We start from the raw sequence: 20,553 nt of genomic DNA on the forward strand, positions 1-20,553 counted from the left end.
ATGGTTTTCAATACTTCAACAGCATGGGTGACTAGATCTATGTACCAGTTCAAATTTGGGGGAGACATACTGGAGCATATGAGAGAATATGTCTATTTGGGAGCCACCTTCTTGGGCCCACGTTTTTCGTTGAGAGGGGCATCAGAGGCACGTCTAGCACATGGATATGCAGCACTAGGGGCACTCGAGAGTCAATGTGCTCACATATAGTTCCAGGAGCCCTGCACCAAACTATGGTTGTTTGATACCCTAGTCACACCTACATTACCATATGGACCAGAGGTATGGGGTTGCAACTTGTACCACAAGCGTCTTAGGCCACTCACTGATCAGATTGGAGTAGAGAGGGATTATTATGATGGTTGGGATAGTAGCATGGAAAGGCGATTGATCATGATGATAGCACACATGATTAGGAGTAAGCCCTCCACCCCATATCCCATTGTCAAAGTAGAGCTAGGGGCAATCCCTATAGTTACGGAGGCACTCTTCAGGGTAGTGACCTTTTGGCACAGACTATGGAAACTTCCACGCCATAGATACTCTAGATTGGCACTAACCTCATCTAGACAACTAGCAGCAAGAGGCGAGAAGAACTGTTGGTTTTCACAAATGGCTATTTGGATGAGCCTACATGGTTCGGATATTGACCGTCTTCCACCTCTGGATTATAGCCTTGACTGCCCTACACTTTCTCTCGGCCAATCAAAGTTGAATCAAGTGATTAGAGCTGATATCTTGAGGATTGAAACAGCAAGGACATGGATCCATCCACCACTCCCTCTAGGATCGAGGATGGAGTTCTACAGGAGTCATTTCTTGTGTCTCTCTACTGATGGTTTCACTATTCGGCCAGCATATATGGACACCCATCTCTCCCATAGTTTACGGATTGCTATTGGACAGATTCGCACCTCCTCACATAGGCTTCAGATGGAGGCAAGCAGATGGACAAATACCCTAGCAGAGAATAGGACTTGCTAGCTTTGTGGTCAAGAGCCTGAGATGGAAGAGCACTAGATATGTAGATGCACAGTATACTATGACTTACAACGACAGTACCACTGCCTCTTCCGTGATGGATTTGGACTCCTTCGTCACGTCATGGAGTACAAGGACCAAAGATGCCTAGGTATTTTCCTCCCGGAGCTCAAGAGGCGCCGAACTGCACTACTGTGAGACAGGAGGCCAGCTCACCCAAAGAGACACACACAGAGAGTAGTGACAAACTTATTCTACATAGCCAACCCTACTGATACTACCAGCCTAGTAGAGACAGAGCCACCCCGCCAAACACCTTAGAGGCCACACCGTGGAGTCACATTCGATAGAGCCATTTCCCTTCGTCGAGCATGACAACCCCGTCTACCAGGACCGCGTTCGAGGAGGCCACACCATAGTCGGATCATATACAAATCTTGAGACTAGCTACATCCCATAGTCTCCACCACACTTTTGTACATGGTTCTATCAGATCTGGTTCTCCTTTCCTTTCCTTTTCTTTTCTATCGACGGAACAACACTACACATGGTTCAACCCTATTATAGTCCCATTGTATAGTTATTTTCAGTATTGTTTCATAGGCCGCCGACTTATTTGTAATGTTATCATTACCTTACTGATGAGATGGCATTAGACATGGATGTACTCTGGATTTTGTCTCATAGGCCACATTGGCCTTATGTAGATGTTAATCTCTCTCTCTCTCTCTCTCTCTCTCTCTCTCTCTAGCCTCTCCCTCTCTGTCAAGTTCCATAGTTACACTAGTACCACATAGGAAAGGTTTCATGCTTACCATACTTTAGGAACCGTACCTTATGTATTAGTACCATAAGGTACCAACTTAATGGATACATCTTTTCTCGTTCGAACTGCACTTTGGGATGAACTAAATGCTCCTTATACTAATATGATTCTCCCATGAGATTAGGTTATTTGAGATTCAAACAATTTCTCTCAACCTTCTCTCTCTCAAGCTCACACTTCTCTTATTTGTATGATCATTCATGTATGATATATCCACTCCCATCTATGTAGTTGTAAGTTGTAGGTACCAGTAGCGCATGTTGCGCATGCAGCATCAGTTTTGGCATGTTACCCTTAAGTATTTATCTTATATACTCTATTAGCATTGCTATTTGGACTTGAAACATCTATTCTATTATCTTTAGTCCAAAACAATCAAATTGAATTTTATTTTTTGTACTGATATTGTACCGTACCTTGTAGAATCTTAAGGTACCATTTAGTATTGTATCTTTTGTATCTGACAAACTATGCATGTTGTAGACTAAATTCTTTTATGTAAAAAAAAGAAAAAAGAAGGTTTCAACCCTACTTCTCTGTGCGCTCAAGTCTCCATTGTGTGTATGTGTTCTTGGTTGCTTCATACCTCTCTCTTGTCTATCTTCATGGTATCACAACAATTCCATGGTTGTGAAAGCTCAATCAAAGACTGAAGTGAAGGCGATAAAGCATGAAGGTAAGAAAGCAATCAACGAATAAGAAGCTCTTCCATCTTGTTCAATTAACCTTGGGAATAACCACAAGAGGCTCTTAAGGCTGGCATGGTTGCAATTTGAAGGAATCGATTATGCACGGAGATCGAGGCAGACAGTCATTACGCGCAGTGAGAGAGACAAGGAGAGTGCAAGAGAGCAGAGTATAGAGTGAACACGTTTTTAGGTACAATGACGAGTGTACCACTTTAGGTTTTAGATAGATATATGTATAAAAGTACAATGTGCTAAGGGTGTGTTCACACCCGTGCACATATAAAAGGCACGATGGCCCTTTATTCCCAACAACCTTCCAGCTAAAGGCAATGTGCCTTAAGAGGAGAAAAGAATCAGCTAAGTCTAAGTATGTACAAAGCTGAAATAAATATATCTATCCAACTCCCATCATCTGTCGGCAATGAGCAAACCGCTCTACTGGAAGACCCTTCGTGAAAAGGTCTGCAGGATTATCATCTATATGCACTTTGATAAGCTCAATGCTCTTGTTGTCAAGTACATCTCTAACGAAGTGATACTTCACCTATATATATCTATCCAACTCCCATCATCTGTCGGCAATGAGCAAACCGCTCTGCTGGAAGACCCTTCGTGAGAAGGTCGGCAATGTATAAAGCTGAAATAAATATATCTATCCAACTCCCATCATCTGTCGGCAATGAGCAAACCGCTCTGCTGGAAGACCCTTCGTGAGAAGGTCTGTAGGATTATCATCTATATGCACTTTGATAAGCTCAATGCTCTTGTTGTCAAGTACATCTCTAACGAAGTGATACTTCACCTGTATGTGCTTTGTCTTTGCATGAAAGACAAGATTCCGTGCTAGCATGATAGCACTCTGAATATCACAATGGAGAACAGGTAACTCTATGATGCCAAGCTCTCCCACCAGACGTGAAAGCCATAAAGCCTCCTTGCATGCCTCAGTGGCAGCTACATACTCTGCCTTTGTAGTAGACAATGCAACACAATTTTGTAGCCTGGAGATCCAAGAGACCGCTCCTCCTGTGAAAGTAAACACATACCCAGAAGTGAACTTCCTACAGTCCGCGTGACCAGCAAAGTCTACATCCGTAAAGCCAACAACAGATGCTTTCTGCTTTCCAAAGCAGATGCACAACTCCTTCGTGCCTTTGAGGTATCTCGTAATACCTTTCACTGCATCCCAATGCTTCTTGCCAGGGGTTGCCATGTATCTACTAACTACTCCCACTGCAAAAGCAATGTCAGGACGTGTAGCAACCATAGCATACATCAAACTGCCAACAGCTGAAGCATATGGTATCTTGGCCATTTCAGCCTTCTCATCATCAGATGTAGGGCTGTCCTCTGCACTGAGTTTCACATATGGAGGCAATGGAACCCCAATTTTTTTCCCCCCCTCCATATTGAAACGCTGCAAAACTTTGGAGATATACTCCTGTTGAGATAGATAGAGTAAACATTTAGATCTATCTCTGAGTATTCGCATGCCAAGAATGTGATTTGCATGATCCTTCATGTCAAAGCTGCCATGAAGACTTTGCTTCAATGAATCCAAGGCATGAGTATCCCTGGCAGCAATCAACATGTCATCAACATACAAAACCAAGATAATCAGGCTGCCATCTGCTACCTTCTTGGTGTACAAGCAGTGATCCACTTGATTTCTATGAAAGCCTTGGGACTGCATGAATGTATCAAACTTATGATACCATTCTCTTGGTGCTTGTTTCAGCCCATACAAACTTCTTTTGAGTTTACATACCATTTGTTCTTTCCCTTGTTTAACAAACCCTTCAAGCTGCTACATATATATGTCTTCACGCAGATCACCATGTAACAACACAGTCTTTACATCCATCTGTATGAGCTCCATATCCTCAACTGCAACCAAGCCCAAAATGGTTCTCAATGTAATCATCTTGACTACAGGAGAGAAAATCTCATCAAAGTCAATTCCGTACTCCTGCTTGTACCCCTTTGCAACCAATCTTGCTTTGTACTTCGGTGAGGAACCAGAAGTGACCTTCATTTTGTAAACCCATTTGCATGAAAGGGTTTTCTGCCCTTTAGGCAACTGCACCAAGTCCCAAGTGCCATTTTTTTCAAGAGATTCCATCTCTAACAGCATGGCTTTATACCATTTCTTGCTGTCCTGTCTGGCCATTGCTTCCTTAAAGCAAGACAGTTTACCACAGTCTGTCAACATGACATACTCAATCACATTAATTGCACCAGGAACAAATCTGTTAGGTTGTCTAGTAGCCCTAGACGATCTCCTAACCCAATGGTCATTGTTTGCTGGCTGTTCCTGCAAATTTTCATTTTCAGCATGTTGTCCTAGCATTTCAGCCTGCAAATCAGCATTAACAGCTTGCTGTCCTGGCTGTTCCTGCACATGTAATGGCTCATTTTCATGGGCGATAGCTGGCTAATCATTTCCACATCATCTCCTGCATTTACAGGTTCATTTACAGCAGGTATTTGCTGCTGTACAGCGGACACATTTTGCTGTCCAAAAGGTATTTCTTCCCAGAATACAACCCTACGAACCTCCTCAGTCTTTTCGGGTTGTTTGTGCATGCAATCTTCCCGAAAGATAACGTCATTGCTGGCACTATTTTCCTTTTCTCGGGATCCCACAATTTATACCCCATTTCATCCTCATCACCATATCCTAGGAAAATGCATTTACAGGACTTTGGCCCAAGTTTGCTACGTTTTTCTTTACGAATGTGCACAAAAGCCTCGCAGCCAAACACTTTCAAATGAGCATATGACCGGTGGCTTGCCTGACCACGCTTCTTGGGGAATCCCCCCCCCCCCCCCCTCCAAAAACCTATCTTGGGGAATCCCCGCCCCCCCCCTCCAAAAACCTATTTGGTGACCAATTAATCAAGCGAACGGCTGTCATAACAGCCTCTGCCCAAAAACCATGGGGTAATGCAACATGAGACAGCATCGTACGGACCTTATCATGTATGGTCCGATTCATACGCTCTGCAACTCCATTTTGGGGTGGATTATGAGGGGCAATGAGCTCCCTCTTTATCCCTTTGCTGTCACAAAATGCCTGAAAGGCTTTGGACACATATTCCCCACCATTGTCAGAGCGAAGACACTTAAGTGCCTTATCTGTCTAATTTTCAGCCAATGCCAAGAATTTTTTAAACTTGTCAAACACTTCATCCTTGCTACGAATAGGGTAAACCCATACTTTCCATGTAGCATCATCAACAAAGGTGACAAAATATTTCTTTCTCCCTAAAGATAATCCTGGCATTTGACATATATCTGAATGTACTAACTCTAGAGGAGAAGATTTCAAAGAAAGAGACTTTTTGTGAGAAGTCTATGCATGTTTGCCATAAATACAATGATCACAGTGATCAAAATCAGCATAACGAAGACAAGGCAAGTAACCCAAACAAGAAAGCACTTTCATTCCTGTTTGACTCATGTGTCCCAACCGGCCATGCCACAAAGAAACACTTGGCTGCTCAGTCACAACAACAACATGGTCACGCACACTAGATACATGGAGTGGATACAACGTATCACTCTTGCAATCTCTGGCAATAACCCTAGATCCCTTACAAATCTTCCATTTTCCATCACCAAAGGTGGTATGAAAACCATCATCATCTAGCTACCCTGTGCTGATCAAGCTCTTCTTGAGCTGAGGTACATGCTGTACATGTTGAAGTGTAAAGACAGAGCCATATTGAAACTGTAATGGCATACTGCCAATACCTATAATCTCACATGCATAGTTGTCCCCAAGATGGACAACACCATGTCAACCCCCTGTATATGCAGAAAACCACTCACGATGAGGGGTGACATGAAAAGAAGCACCTGAATTAAGAATCCAAATATGCATGTCATCGTCTGTATCTACAAGTAGAGCATGTGCACCAAAATGTGAAGAGACAAAGAGTACATCACTCCCACTGTCACTGTCATTGTCATGAGTGACTACATTCACCTCTTCAATTTTTACACTGTTTTTCTAAGGCTGACTGTCCTTCTTCTCTTCCTTGCAATCATCTGTCTTCTTGCCTTTTCCTTTCTCTTTCTTCCATTTGTAGCAGTCACGTTTAAAGTGACCCTTCTTGCCACAATGATGGCATTCAACATCTTTGCCACGTGATTTACTGCGTCCCTTGCCATCATATTTGCCCTTTTGTTGTGATCTGCCCCTAGTATGCAAAGCACTGGAAGACTTGCTGGATGCATTGTTCTGCCGATTCATCTCTTCCATAAGTAGAGCACTCTCTACATCAGCATACAAAAGGATCACATTAGAATTGCTCATAGCAGTCCTGAATGTATCCCAACTTTCTGGTAGAGTGCAAAGCAAGAAAATAGCCTTAAATTCCTCATCAATCATAAATTTCAAGGCAACCAGCTGGCTGAAAATGGAGTTAAACTCAGTCAAGTGAGTAGACATTGTTGTACCTTCTTTCATACTCAAATCAATAAGCTTTTTCAACCAATACACTTTACTTGCAGCGCTCTTCTGTGCATACAGTTCTTCCAGTCTAGTCCATATAGCATATACAAAATCCAAACCTTCAACGTTGAAGAGCAAGGCATCAGAAACGGATAGCTCTATGGTTGAGCATGCAAGCTTATTCAACTCATCCCAATCGTCCTGATCCATGTCCACAGGCTTTGCCCCTTTAGTTTTGATCGTCTTTGCCTACTTCTTTTGTAACAGGATATTGTAGCACTGTTTTTGCCACACTGCAAAATTATGTGCACCTTCAAGCTTCTTTATATGCATCAAATTACTGTTGTCATTGCTGCCAGCCATGGTTTTCAGCTCAAAAGTGACCCAAAAAAAAAAACCAGTAAATGCAAGCCCAAATTGTCACCCAAGTGACCAAGGTACAAACAAGTACCAATCAGCAATAAATGACCACGCAGAAGTACAGATTTCAGATCTGTAATTCAGTTTTCAGAAGCACCAAACCAAGTGCTACAGCATTATCCAACTGATTACAGCTGTTCCAAAGGGCATGTGCATCACATTACATGAGAAATCCCAAAATTTCAGCTGCAATTTCTGTTGTACGCGTACCCACGGGCATAAAATTTGAACGAACGGTCAAAAGCCCCAAAATTTGGTGCTTGAAATCGTCAAACACACATCTGCATTTCCTCTGTCATGCATAGGACTGTCTAATTTTGCCAAAATAAAGCAATTTCAGCAAAACCCCCAAATTTTACCAAGTGTTGATGTCCAAATTGCGCGGAATTCAACCTGCATGTACATAAAATGACCAAATGTTGCACAAATTTTGCCCAGATTGCACCGGGTCCAATGTGCCTCAATGTCAAGAAATTGGGTCAATTTCAGCCCAATTTGTGCATGTACATGAAAAGCCCCAAATGTCGGGGACGAAATGTCACAAATTCCTGCAATTTCTAAGACAAATATCACTGTTGCATCTTGCGCGCATGAAATCTGGACAAATCCCCAATTTTTCCAAGTCCTGCATGTACTAATTTCAGTGAAATTGAAAGAATTTCACTAAAAATGTGAAAAGCCCCAAAATTCTGGGCCTAAATCCGTCCAAAATCCTGACAGTGCTTACACACGCAAACGCTTGTCAATGAGCAAAGGGCTTGTTTGCAGGGAACCTTTGAAAAAAAAAAATGTAAAGAAAATTTGCAAAGGAAAATGACGAATGTGCTCCCGTTGACCAGCCGCCTGCCGTCGTGACCTGTCGCCTTGCAGAAACTGCCACCTGATGCCACGGGAGATGTCGCCTGCACGTCGGAAGCTATCGCTAGTTTGTCGCTGACCTATCGCATTCCTGAAGACTGTCGCCAGCAGCCCGTTTCATCAGACCTGGTCTCGTCGTTGTCACCAGGCTGTAGCGCTGGACACAAAGTCCAGTTGTCTGCGACTGCTGCCCATCATACGTGCTGCTGCCCTCTGGTCCACGCTAGACCAGCTGTCACTAGCTGGACCTGCCATCTGCTGGCCAGTTTGAAGTGACCGTTTCCACTCTCCTGTCTGCCGACAGACAAACACCCACCTACTGTACGTGAGCTGCCTCTGATCTCAGGGAGCGTGCACTCTGCGCTCTGATACCAGTTTGAAGGAATCGATTAGGCATGGAGATCGAGGCTAACAGTCATTGCGCGCAGTGAGAGAGACAGGGAGAGTGCGAGAGAGCAGACTATAGAGTGAACACGTTTTTAGGTACAATGACGAGTGTACCACTTTAGGTTTTAGATAGATATATGTATGAAAGAACAATGTGCTAAGGGTGTGTTCACACCCGTGCACATATAAAAGGCACGATGGCCCTTTATTCCCAACACAATCTCCAATTGCAATGAAACTTAGTGAACACAAGGAGCAATGTGGTTTTCAACTTTGTTCTAGCCCTATAAGTTGATCAAAAGTAGTTTCTAGGCATATTGCAAATTCGATTGCGCTTGCCATTTACAAGTACACATGTTGCAAATTCTGAATTTATAAGGTTTTAGATGTTTTCTAGGTCGCAAACACAAAGGGCATAGATGCAATCTTCGATTACAATGAAACTTGGTGAGCACAAAGGGCAATGTAGTTTCCACCTTTGTTCTGGCCCTATACGTTTATTGAGAGTAGTTTCTAGGTATATTACAGATTCGATTGTGCTTGCCATTTACAACTGCACATGTTACAAATTCTGAACTTGTAAGGTTTTAGATGTTTTCTAGGTTGCAGACACAGAGGGCATCTATAACAAATTGCAGAATGTTATTACTGTTGTGCAATCAATAATAAAAAGGCTACATGTTTTTATTGTAGTGCACCTGGTGTTGGCTTATTTATAGATTGCACGTTTTACAAGGTTACTTGTCTTGTCAAAATGTCACACAATTTCAACCAGATTGCCAATGAGAACCTTGACAAAAATAATTATTATGCATGAAAGTTCAAGATGACAAATTTCTGGAAGAGTAACAGTGTTTAGAACAACATGGAAGGAGACATGCAATGGCACCAAAATCCCTCAGCAACATGCTACTACAAAGCAGAAAAAGGCTAAGAAGGTTTGGAAGCAAACATAGAGCAAAGTGATGTATTGGCTATCTATGAGTGTCAAGATTTCTATGATGGGAATGTTGCACCTCAAGTCATAGCTAAATCGAGTTAAAAGATGGAGTCTGTCCATCAATGACTATGCACTAAAGATCAAGAGTATTGTGGAAGCTCTTGGATCTATCAATGTAGCAATTCATGATGATAATGTGTAAGTACACACCTCACTTTTCTCATGCATAAAACAAACCAATACTTTTCCAATATGATCATCAATGAATGAGACATAATACTTGCAACCACTCACAGTTGCAATCTTTGTAGGACCCCACACATCAGAATGTATCAACTCAAGTGGCTTTTTGCATACATGCTTTTCATGTGCAAATGCATGCCTTGCTTGCTTTTCAAATTGACAAGTTGTATATACTTTATGCATCCCATTAACTCCAAACTTTGGTAAGCCATTCACAAGTTGTTTTGACTATATATTTTTCAAACCCTACACATTTAGGTGGCTCGAGCATTGATGTTTGAAAGAGACCTGCCAAATTACAATCGCACTAAAGCAGTTGCTACTATTGTATACATTATAAACAGGACACCCCACAACTATTGTACATGATATGACACCTGAGGAGAAGTTATCAAAAGTGGTGCAGCAATGGAAACATAGACAAGTGTTGAAATGAACTATTAAACACAACATAGAAGAGAAAGAAAACAAAAGAATACTACAAAAGAAGAGAACTCAAAGATATGCTCGGGAAATGGAATCCATATACCAAACACGAGAATGACGCATATAGCAGTGAGTCGTCGGTTGTGCAGGCACCAGCATTGGCTCCTCTCTCCAATAGGAAAACCACCAAAAGAATGATGATGATGAATGGAAGGAAAAGGAGCCACATAATAAATAGGCTGGCTGACTAGCATAAAATGCCACAAATGCCACATAAAAAATCACTAAAATAATGCCTAAAATACGGACTAAAATGCCCGGCTTATCTAGCATATGCAGACTCACACATGAACTGATAATCCTACTAACACTCTCTCAGATCATGGGTGATCTAATACAATACAATAATACAATGATAAAGGTTAATCATAGTCCATACAACAAAGAACCACCACAGTAGAACTATGGATATCTAAGCAGTGGATGACCAAGCCACCACCAAGGTGCCTCGGAGTGAAACTAATGCCGATGTCAATCGTATCAATTTTCGAAAATAGATAAGAGTCCTAACAAATCTCCGTGTCCATCAACAATGTCTCACAATAACATACAAGATCATCCTGTCAAAAATGCCTCTAAACATACGTGACCATGGATTCCCCACCTTTAGCCAAGACCACCATAGTGTCACCTCTTGTGAGCTCGCATGAGAAGCTAATCCCACTCTCTGTCAAAGAAACAGCCCATCATGAACCTAGATGTCAAGCCCAACTCCAAGATTTGAACCTGTCAAACTTTGATCGATGCGTCAGGGACATCCCTCTCTAGAACTTCTACACCTATATACCTATATAGATGAGGCTTGATAACCCATCTCACCACCCTCTCACACTCACTCTCTAGCACTGGAGAGTTGTGAGGGATGACCACATCACCTAGATTAGAAAGCAGCAAAGGAAGGGGCAATCAAGCCCTTCCCTCGATCTAAAGAAGTGGATCCCTGCCACGGACTTCCCTTTGGCCAAAGGATCAGAGTCGGAGTCTGAAGAAGATGACTTGTCAAAGGAATCTGCATCCCGCTTCTTCTTCTTCTCCTTCTTCCGTGAGGCTGCTAACTCCTTGCAATCCTTCAACAACAAGTGGTCCTTCTTACCACAATGATAATATTGGGCCTTCAACTTCTTCCTGACACCCTTCTCTAAAGCAGTAAATGCCTCACTGGAACCTCCACAATGAGACAGGCCTTCCCTGTAAATGCAAAGATGCCTCATGCTCAAGCAGCATTGAAGACATATGTGGAAAGCTCACACGTGTAGATGATGTCTGTGCCTGCAAGGCATTCACCACTCCATCAAACTTCGAGGAGAGCTTGTAGAGTACCGTTCCTGCCAAATGTGCCTCTAAAAGGGCTAACGGCATGTATTGAAGCTAGTCTTGTATCTTTGTAACACGGAGCAAAAATGACTAAACGGTGTCCTTCGCCTCAAATTTCATCTACTAAAGCTATCCATAAAGAGTCACAACACGCATGGGGAAAGGTGCGTCGTACAACATTTGAAGCTTCAACCATATTTCCGGTGATGTCCTCCAAGAGGTAATCACCTATAAAACTTCTTTGGAAATACACTGAATCATTGCAGAATACGCACAGGCATTGTCCAAATCCCATGTAAGTACATCAAATCTTCGCAAAGAGGAAAAGGAATCTTCGCAAAGAGGAAAAGGATGCTGAGGCCAAGACATAGCTCCACATGAGTCACTGGCTACGTGGGCACCGGCACTAGCTCCTCTCTTCAAGAGAAAGACCACCTGAAGAATGATAATGACTAAATGGGAGGAGGAGCCATAGAATAAATAGACCCATCTAAAAGTATACTAATAAACAGCCAATTTTGTCCCATCTAAAAGTATTAGGATGTATTATTTATATACATATTCCTAATGAGCTACATAGTAAATTGGATCCCAAAGCAAAAAAATGTGTATTTGTGGGATATTCTATTGAGCAAAAGGGATACAAATGCTATACCCCTATTACACATGAGTTGAGAGTTAATAGGGATGTTGTCTTTGATGAAATGAGCAACTAGTATAGTAATGTACATGATACAATTGGAGTTAATGAGCATGAGAGTGTGGCTGTGCAGAAAACAAGTCAATTATCACACACATTGAGTGGGCATGGGACAATTAGTCTTCAAAATATATCAACAGTACCAACTCTCCTTGAATCCCTTTAATGCCCATTTTGGGTTAAATATGGCATCATTTTGGGCCATGTGGTATCTAGAAACGCGGCATAGCAATGAATATTGCTAAGATCAAGGTAATAATGAACCTCCCACCACCCACTCATCACAAGGGTATTCAATGTTTCCTTGGATATACCTAATATTACTATTGCTTTATGGTGAACTACACTTCCATAGTGTGACCACTTTAGAAGTTGCTGGTTATCTTGGAATGGATGCATGAATGCCAATCTTCATATAAAGCACTAAAAAAGGCTCTAATGACTACATCGATTTTATAAGACTACCTTGGAGATAATCTTTCACGCGAATGTCAATGCTTCTAAATTTGCAATTAGAGTTGTCTTGTGCCAACCCAGTGAGCATAATATGGACTTCCCTATAAGCTTTACTAGTAGTAAACAGCTCACTCAAGCAAAAATGAGCTATTCAATGATGGAATGGGAAGAATTAGTAATGGTATACACCGTCAAGAAGTTTCGTTACTACTTGTTGGCTACCAATTTTTTATAGACCATCAAGTGCTCCTCTATTTGGTCAACAAACCTTGCACTATAGACCGCATTGCTAGACGGCTTCTACTTCTACTAGAGCTTGACTTTTCTATGGTCATATGCAAAGAAAAGCAACAATTTATTTTCAATCATATGTCTCGAATCAATAGCATTGAGGAAGCAATTAGGATTGAGGATAACCTCCCCAATACCCATTTATTCTACATTCAACAAGAAGCCCAATTCTTTAAGGCTGGCCTTATGACGAATGATATGCATATCTTTAAAAATAGCCTACCATAGAGAACGTTTGAAAAGATGCAACTCACCCACCCCTTGATCAAAAGCCAACACCATCAAATGATTGCCGGTCAACTCTCTCGGCTAGGGAAAACGGTCTTCTTCGAAAATGCATATGTGAGCATAAAATCAAGGGTAAGCTAAAAGAAGCACATGGAGGGATTGCAAAAGGACACTTTGATGCAAATGTCACAGCAAGAAAGATTCTACACTCCCGCTTACGCTAGCCTACTCTTTTCAAGGACACAGCCATTTCATCAAACATTATGACGAGTGCCAACAAACCAAACTTCCAATCATAAAGAATAAAATGAAACTCTCCCCTGTAATGGCCCACCAAACCTTTGAGAAGTGAAGAATAGACTTTATGGGATGCATCCACCATGCTATCCAATACTCCCAAGTACACTACATTATCGTGACTACTGACTACATGACTAAATGGTAGAGGCTCGGACCACAAGGAAAAATAATACAACCACGGTAAAATTCTTATGAGAGCAAGTCATCTCACACTTTGGCTACCCCATTGTGATTGTCAGCAAGCAAGGGACTCATTTCTTGAACATTCCTTATCCTGCATCCCATGTCTAGTCCTTTCTACCCTCCAACGAACGGCCAAGCAAAAGTAACTAATAAGAGGCTTGTTAGCGTCCTAACGAAGAGTGTCTCAACCTCCAGATCAGACTGGGATAATAAGCTCATGGCTACATTGTGGGCTTATCGTATGGCTTACACAATAGCCATGAGCCACAAACACCCTTCAAGCTAACTTAAGGGATTGACGCAATTATGCTAGTCAAGTTTCTTATCCCTAGTCTTTGCATCAAAGCACAAGAATGTTGGGAAGGCACTACTTGGACCGAAAGCCTTATGGAACTAGAACCCCTTATTGAAACATGATTACTCATATCTCACGTCCTGTTTGCAGAGAAAATTCAACAAAAGGTCTAGTTCAATAAACATATTAAGCAATAATCCTTTGAGAAAGGTGACCTAGTGTTGTTGTACCCAATCAATGGCCATAAATAGAAACTTTAACTTTTTAGGCCTCAGACCCTGAGCTTCCATGTCATCAAGAGGACACGCATAGAGTTAGAAACCTTGGACGGGCAAAGTATTGGCCACTTTAATGGCAATCATATCAAACACTACAACTCTCCAAGGCACTACTTACATGAGCCACCTATGAAGAATCTCGATGTTCCTATATGATCCATCATGGCGATCGAAGAAATGTGGTACGAACAAATGGAGTAACATCTACAGCACGACAATCAACCTTTAACCAATTTTCTCTCAAGAAACATTAACGTTGGAGGAGAGACTGACAGTAAACTAAGATCAAAGAATGACCTCATAGTTGTGCACGCTTACCTCCACATCTAGTTGACCGCAACCAAGGACGTGACCGTTGATACACTCATTGATGAAGGTGTTGACTTTAACTCCCTTCCTTACAACTATTGGCAAGAATTGGGTCAACCACTACAAACACTGACCGACACTAAATTGCATCCCTATAGAGGTCAACCATATTCATTGGTGGATAGGTGCAAAGTAAAATAATAGAGACTAAAGCCATTTAAATTTTCTTCTATATTCTACCAAATAGAGAAGGAGTTGGAACCAAAATCTTGTTGGGCCATCCTTTCAAATTCCTCACATACTGCAATGCTAACTACGTTGACAAACTCATCCACTTGAAATTTCCTGGTCCGAGGGTTATCTCGGTATTTTGTCCCAGGGATCTAACTCTACAACCCATGCCAATCATTACTCCTACCCTACCACCCCAATATACTATTCCCATGATTGACACAACTCTTCTCTCATAGCACCACTCAAGCTCAAAATCACGACGTCTTGTGAGCACCAATACCCCGCTATCTCAAATCCATTGGAGACCCAAGTCCCAATCTCATGCAAGATCCAACCCACTCGGATCATTGCTAATTCTTGCCAGAAACACCATCTTAACGATCGCATGCCACATACAACACCTCAATGGATGACGAAGGCTCTCCTACATAAGATAAACCAATGATTTAGACTTAAAAAGATAGATCGGGTGAAAACATGTCATCCTAACATAGTCAAAAGCTTAGTCATTTTAGTGGCACCTTGCTACATGCACGTTCTCATGATGTAGCATTCATCTATGGATCTCATTGTGTAGAGCACCCTTTAGTAGATCCTGAGCTATCTCCACCAGTGGTTCTATTACCACCATCCCTCCCTCTCACTTCAATCCCTTACTTTGTCATAAATACCCTGGATGGGCAATTGAGATAGTCTTTTGTTTTGTGATGTTAAATCTGATCATTTCTTTATTTCCCCCCATGGACACAATTACTCCATTTTTTTTTAAAAGAAAAAAAAGTTCAAAATGCTTCAATCTCACCTTTGCAAGTCTTGATAGCCATTGGGTAGCCAACAAGCACCTTTGTCCAATGCCTTAGCCTCTCTTGAGCAGCCCTTTGGACTCCCAAGATAAGATAACCATCGCCTTTGTAGTCTTGGTAAGTTCTTGGGCAGCCAATGTGCACCCATTAACAGATACCCTAGCTGCTTTGGGGTGGGACAGCTTGGGATAAACATAGGGTGAGCTACACTTCTAGACCCTTTCTGGTTCTAGTTTTGGACCTAAAAGGGGATATTAAGCTAAAAGAGGAGCATTTCTTTGGGAGAATCCATCTCTATAAATAGAAGGCTTCCCAGCCACTTGCTTCATCGTTTGTTTTGCACGTATCCATGCCTATCCCCAATTCATCATCATATGGCTGCTAATTCCTCCTCCTATTGCTGCCCACTCATTCTCATCATCTCCAACTACTGTCATGATCATCTAAAGGCTGCTAATTCCTCCTCCTGTTGCTGTCCACTCATTCCTCATCATCTCCAACTACTGTCGTGATCATCTAAAGGCTGCCCGCATATGTTTTTGGTTCCAACTATTGTCACTACACTCCAGCCCTATATTCGATTGCTGCAGCCCCTATTCGAGTGTTCCCAGCTGCTGCCCTGATCATTAGGACTTGGTGGACTGCTACATTTTCATCCCTACAGACTGCCTTGCTGTTGTTCATCATCTAGAACACTTTCAGCATCAGCTGACCTGCTTTGCATCTCCAACAAGTCATTTTTGTGCTTTCAACACTTTTGGGCATCAGCCTCTGCTCCAACTGGTGGCTTACTACACTCAAGATGCATCTCTGGTGGACAACACACATCGACATCTCCCTCCGCCTACTCCCATGAGAGTCACCAGCTATTGGACAGCTCTGCCATTTACTCTAGACACTTCCATTCATTATTCATTCATAATAAATATCTCCATTTTGCATTTTTGTGCTTTTGTGTTTGTCTTTGAGTTCGCTGTGTTTCAGTTGTAGCTGTACACTCTGTGTTTTTCCTTTGCAAACCCTAGCATACCTCCACAAATCTGCCCTTGCTTCGCAAAACCACCCTCAAGGATAGATTGTGCAAAGTACAAATTACATCGATAGAGAAATACCCCTTCTCCCCCTTATACAATCTTATTAGCTATAGGTTTCTTTTTTCCCGAGAAGAGAGATTTCTCTTAATCACACCAAAGAGGAACCCCCCTGATCAAAGAAAGGAGCAGAAAAGGTAGGTTACCTTCAGCTGAGATATGAACAATTCCATGGCTTTATTTTTTCTGCGCTCCACATCAAGTCCAGATTTCAGTTCTTTAATAGAGTTCTGGCTTTCAGGATCAGTCACTTGAATCTTGTATGCATATTCTTTCAAATCCTTTTCTGCAACTAAAACATCTTCGGCACCATACTTGAGAACATCAATTTTTTCAGTTTCATGTTGTTCATCGAAAGATTCCCGGACTTTCTTTAGCTTGGCAGCAAGTTTCCACATTCCTGCTAAATCACTTTCAAGCTCTGCCTCTTTTTGTTTTGCTTCTCCAAGTTTTCTGTGAAGCTCCGCTTCCATATTCTCTTTATCAGCAAGACCTGCTTCTTCATCTGTTTTTGATAGTACATGTCTATGGTACTCTTGAAAATCAGGGTTCCAAAAAGTATACACAACAGAGGTGAGGCTATGAATGTAAATACATCAAAGAAGTACTTTCAAATAATAAAAGGAATTATGAGAGCCATTACCTGTGGTAGAACTATGCATAACATATCTCATATGTGCCTCAGCCAGAGCCAAGTCTTTCCTAAGCTTGGCATTCTGGAAAGAGAGACTGGTAACTTCTTCAGCAAGCTTTTTAAGCTCTACAGCAGCAGCTGTTGCTAAACTCTTCGCATATGAGGCCTCTTCAGCTAGTTTCTGGGCATAGATTTGTAAGGCTCCCTTCTCTTCCACCATTTTTATGTTCTCCTCTTTCAGTTTCTCCATCTCCACAGCCTAACTTTCAAAAGACCTTCAAATTTACATTTATCATCTGATAGGAAGAATTACACTGAAAACAATATGTATACCTTCAGAAGTGGATGAGGTAAATAGTTATGATCGCCTTGCACTTGTTCTCCCAACAGACCATTGGATCTTGGCCATCTGTTGTTCCCTTCATCCTTCAGAACCTCAAGTGCTCTACGTTGAGTGTAGATACGAATATCCCTCTCCATTTTGCTAGCAGCACCACCATCTCTCCAAGAGTTCATCAATCCTTGAAGTTGATAGTTCTCAGCTATCTGGAAATGTCCAAATTATTTTCCTTACCATTCCCTCAGTAACTTACATGTAAGACATTTATATCCTCAAGAGAATCTTTGAAAAACTTGTGGTTGAGCAAAGAAAATACCTTGGCTTGAAGCTGCTCTTGGAGAACTCTATTGTCTGCAGTCCTAATCTGGGAACATAATATAAACCTGAGTTAAAATTTTGCATTAAGTTTCCATCAGATGAGAGGGGATATTATTTTTAGAACCAACAAAGCTCTAAGTAGTGACTTCACACTTGCATACAATCCCAGTAATACAGATTTGTTGCACCCACAATCAAACAATAAAAGTTAAACCACATTCCCCAATTCTGTGCCTGGGAACATAAAAAGGCCTACTTAGGGATCATTTCAGATGTTTCTGATGTTTTATAATGCATAAACGCCTTGTTCTTTTCCAGATATGGATAGACACCATTGAGGGTGCAGTCTGTGGTGGATGTGTCTGCCAGCCAAAAGGCGCCAAGCATGGCAAGTAGAAGCCAAGTATCCAGGTTGTTCTAGAAGGTAAAGCAGTAAGACATTTAATTTGAGGCATATCAACAATTTTCTTGATGTACAGTTGTCCTAGACATCCTGGCACCTTTTTTCTACGGTCTTTTGAATCCTTTTTTGACTATCTTGATTTACATGGTTTCAGATATTTGGAAAGCCTGGAATCATTTGGTGCTCCATGCTGACAGATTGGAGATATTCTGTGTGCAAAGCTTTAAACAAGCAATCTTTAGTCTTTCTACAGTTTGAACAACTACCTTGCTTTTCCTAGACATGAACTCCCTCTGTTTAGCCTTGAACTTTAGTCATGGCTTATCACATCAAAGGATTTCACCTCTGAATTCATGAAAATGCTAAGGATAGTAATTTATGAGAAGAATTGCGTGCATGGGCATGAAAAGAAAAAGAAAACCCAATTGGGCATTGTTATCTTTCTTACATTGTATAGCTAGAAATTGCCATAAGATCAACTTGCCACATATAGATTGAGCATACCTCCAACTCGAAAGTCAATTCATTGACTTGACTAGTTAGTGTTGCTATGGCCTGTCAAAAAGTCGAGACAAATGTAAGAGTCAGTAGACAGGTTGCAGTCAATTGACCAGAAGGCAAGTGTATCAAGCCAGAACAAAAAGGTAAGCATGACAACACAAACACCTGTGCCATTTCTGATGGAGTAGCAATGTGTAACATAGTCTCACCAGTCCCCAAAATGCGCTTTTCAAGTATGCACATCTGTCTTTTCTTATCCTGAATCTCTTCTTTCACCTCTTGAATTCGAGCCTTGAAAGTTACCAATGTGACATACTTATCAATTGCTCGAAAGCATCAAATATTCTTCAAGTAAACATTCTCTCAAAATATTCAGAAAGTAAACGTTTTCTCAAAACACCTGGATTCTATCCCTACATGTTAGATTATTTGCCCTGCCGTAATCACCGAAACATTCTCACATTCTTCTTTGACTCAAGAATAACATTTAGAACCCTAGAAAAGCACTATAAGCAATTAGTTTTTGCTCAGAAAAGTACTTGCAAAATGTCATTGCCAGGGTTTGTTGCTGCCTTTTCTAACATCCTTTTAAGTGAGCTGGTGCAAAAGGCAACTTCACCAGCAAGCATTTTTATCTGCTCTCTAAGTAAGTCCACCTGATCTGCCATAGTATCTTCCACCTACATAGCAAGACAGAGCACAGATGAACTTCTTTTCTAGCATGCAATAGGACCCTTATCAGATCACTTTGTTTATGCATGTAAAATTCCAACTTGAATAAGGACTCACAGGAGGCCGCCTGTGGCACTGCTTACAAACAATGGGAAGCTCACCAGGTTGACTGGACTTCGATAAAGCTACTGTCATGGTCAGATTATCTGAGAGTGAAGACTGGTGTCTCTTTTCTGCCACTGATTGACGTTGCTGACCTGATGTGATAATTAATTCAGAGAGAGTATTCACCACAGGACCTAATTGCATGCTTGTAGCACGGCTCAATGACTTTGTTTCGACCTTCCCAATACTCTGTAGACATAATATTTGTTTGAGTCTTTTTACAACACCTCTACTAGATATATTGTTCTGGACAGAATACAATTCATTTACTTAAAAATCCTCATGCTATTTGAATATTTTGCTACCATTACCATGTTAGTGTAATCTGGAACTTTTCAGATTTCAAGGTAGCAGACATTTCTAACCAATCAAATGTTTCTTTGTTTTCATTTTCCCATAAAGGAAAGTATCTGGACCCATACTGGTTGCAATTAAGCTTCACGAAGTCAAACAAATGGGACAGTCTTACTAGCTCCATCGTTCTGAGTCCATCCAAATCAACCTACAATAGAAAAGTGAAGGTACTGCAAGGATTTGTTAGTGCTGCTCAAGCAACTGTTGCAGCCTCCACTGCTTGGCTATCCCTTCGCTTCTCACTGCAGCCATATATTCTGCCATCACTTCCATTCTCACCTAGGAGTTTCCAGCCCTCTTCTGTCCTGTCATCTTGTCTCTCGTACTCCCTTCATTGCTCTCACTTCCTTTCTTCTATTCCCTTCACTGCCTCACCTCCTTGCCTTGCTCCTGCC

At 41.5% G+C, this 20,553-nt stretch overlaps 1 protein-coding gene across 3 annotated transcripts in view; it reads right to left on the reverse strand.

Annotated features, from left to right (window-relative positions):
* LOC148020071 (kinesin-like protein KIN-7K, chloroplastic) overlaps positions 1 to 20,553 on the reverse strand; it is a 96,133-nt gene that overhangs the window by 53,906 nt on the left and 21,674 nt on the right. For all 3 annotated transcript variants that reach the window (XM_087700349.1, XM_087700348.1, XM_087700350.1), the window contains 8 exons: positions 19,757 to 19,993; positions 19,507 to 19,647; positions 19,133 to 19,258; positions 18,971 to 19,021; positions 18,062 to 18,109; positions 17,739 to 17,951; positions 17,415 to 17,664; positions 16,918 to 17,306 (listed from right to left, as the gene is read on the reverse strand). In XM_087700349.1, the coding sequence (XP_087556475.1) occupies positions 16,918 to 17,306; positions 17,415 to 17,664; positions 17,739 to 17,951; positions 18,062 to 18,109; positions 18,971 to 19,021; positions 19,133 to 19,258; positions 19,507 to 19,647; positions 19,757 to 19,993 (1,455 nt within the window). The remainder of the gene's footprint in view (positions 1 to 16,917; positions 17,307 to 17,414; positions 17,665 to 17,738; positions 17,952 to 18,061; positions 18,110 to 18,970; positions 19,022 to 19,132; positions 19,259 to 19,506; positions 19,648 to 19,756; positions 19,994 to 20,553) is intronic.

Source organism: Lygodium microphyllum, chromosome 19 (genome assembly GCF_053477565.2).
Source record: "Lygodium microphyllum isolate KBCC chromosome 19, Lygodium_microphyllum_v1.1.10, whole genome shotgun sequence".
In the NCBI taxonomy this organism is placed as follows: Eukaryota; Viridiplantae; Streptophyta; class Polypodiopsida; order Schizaeales; family Lygodiaceae; genus Lygodium; species Lygodium microphyllum.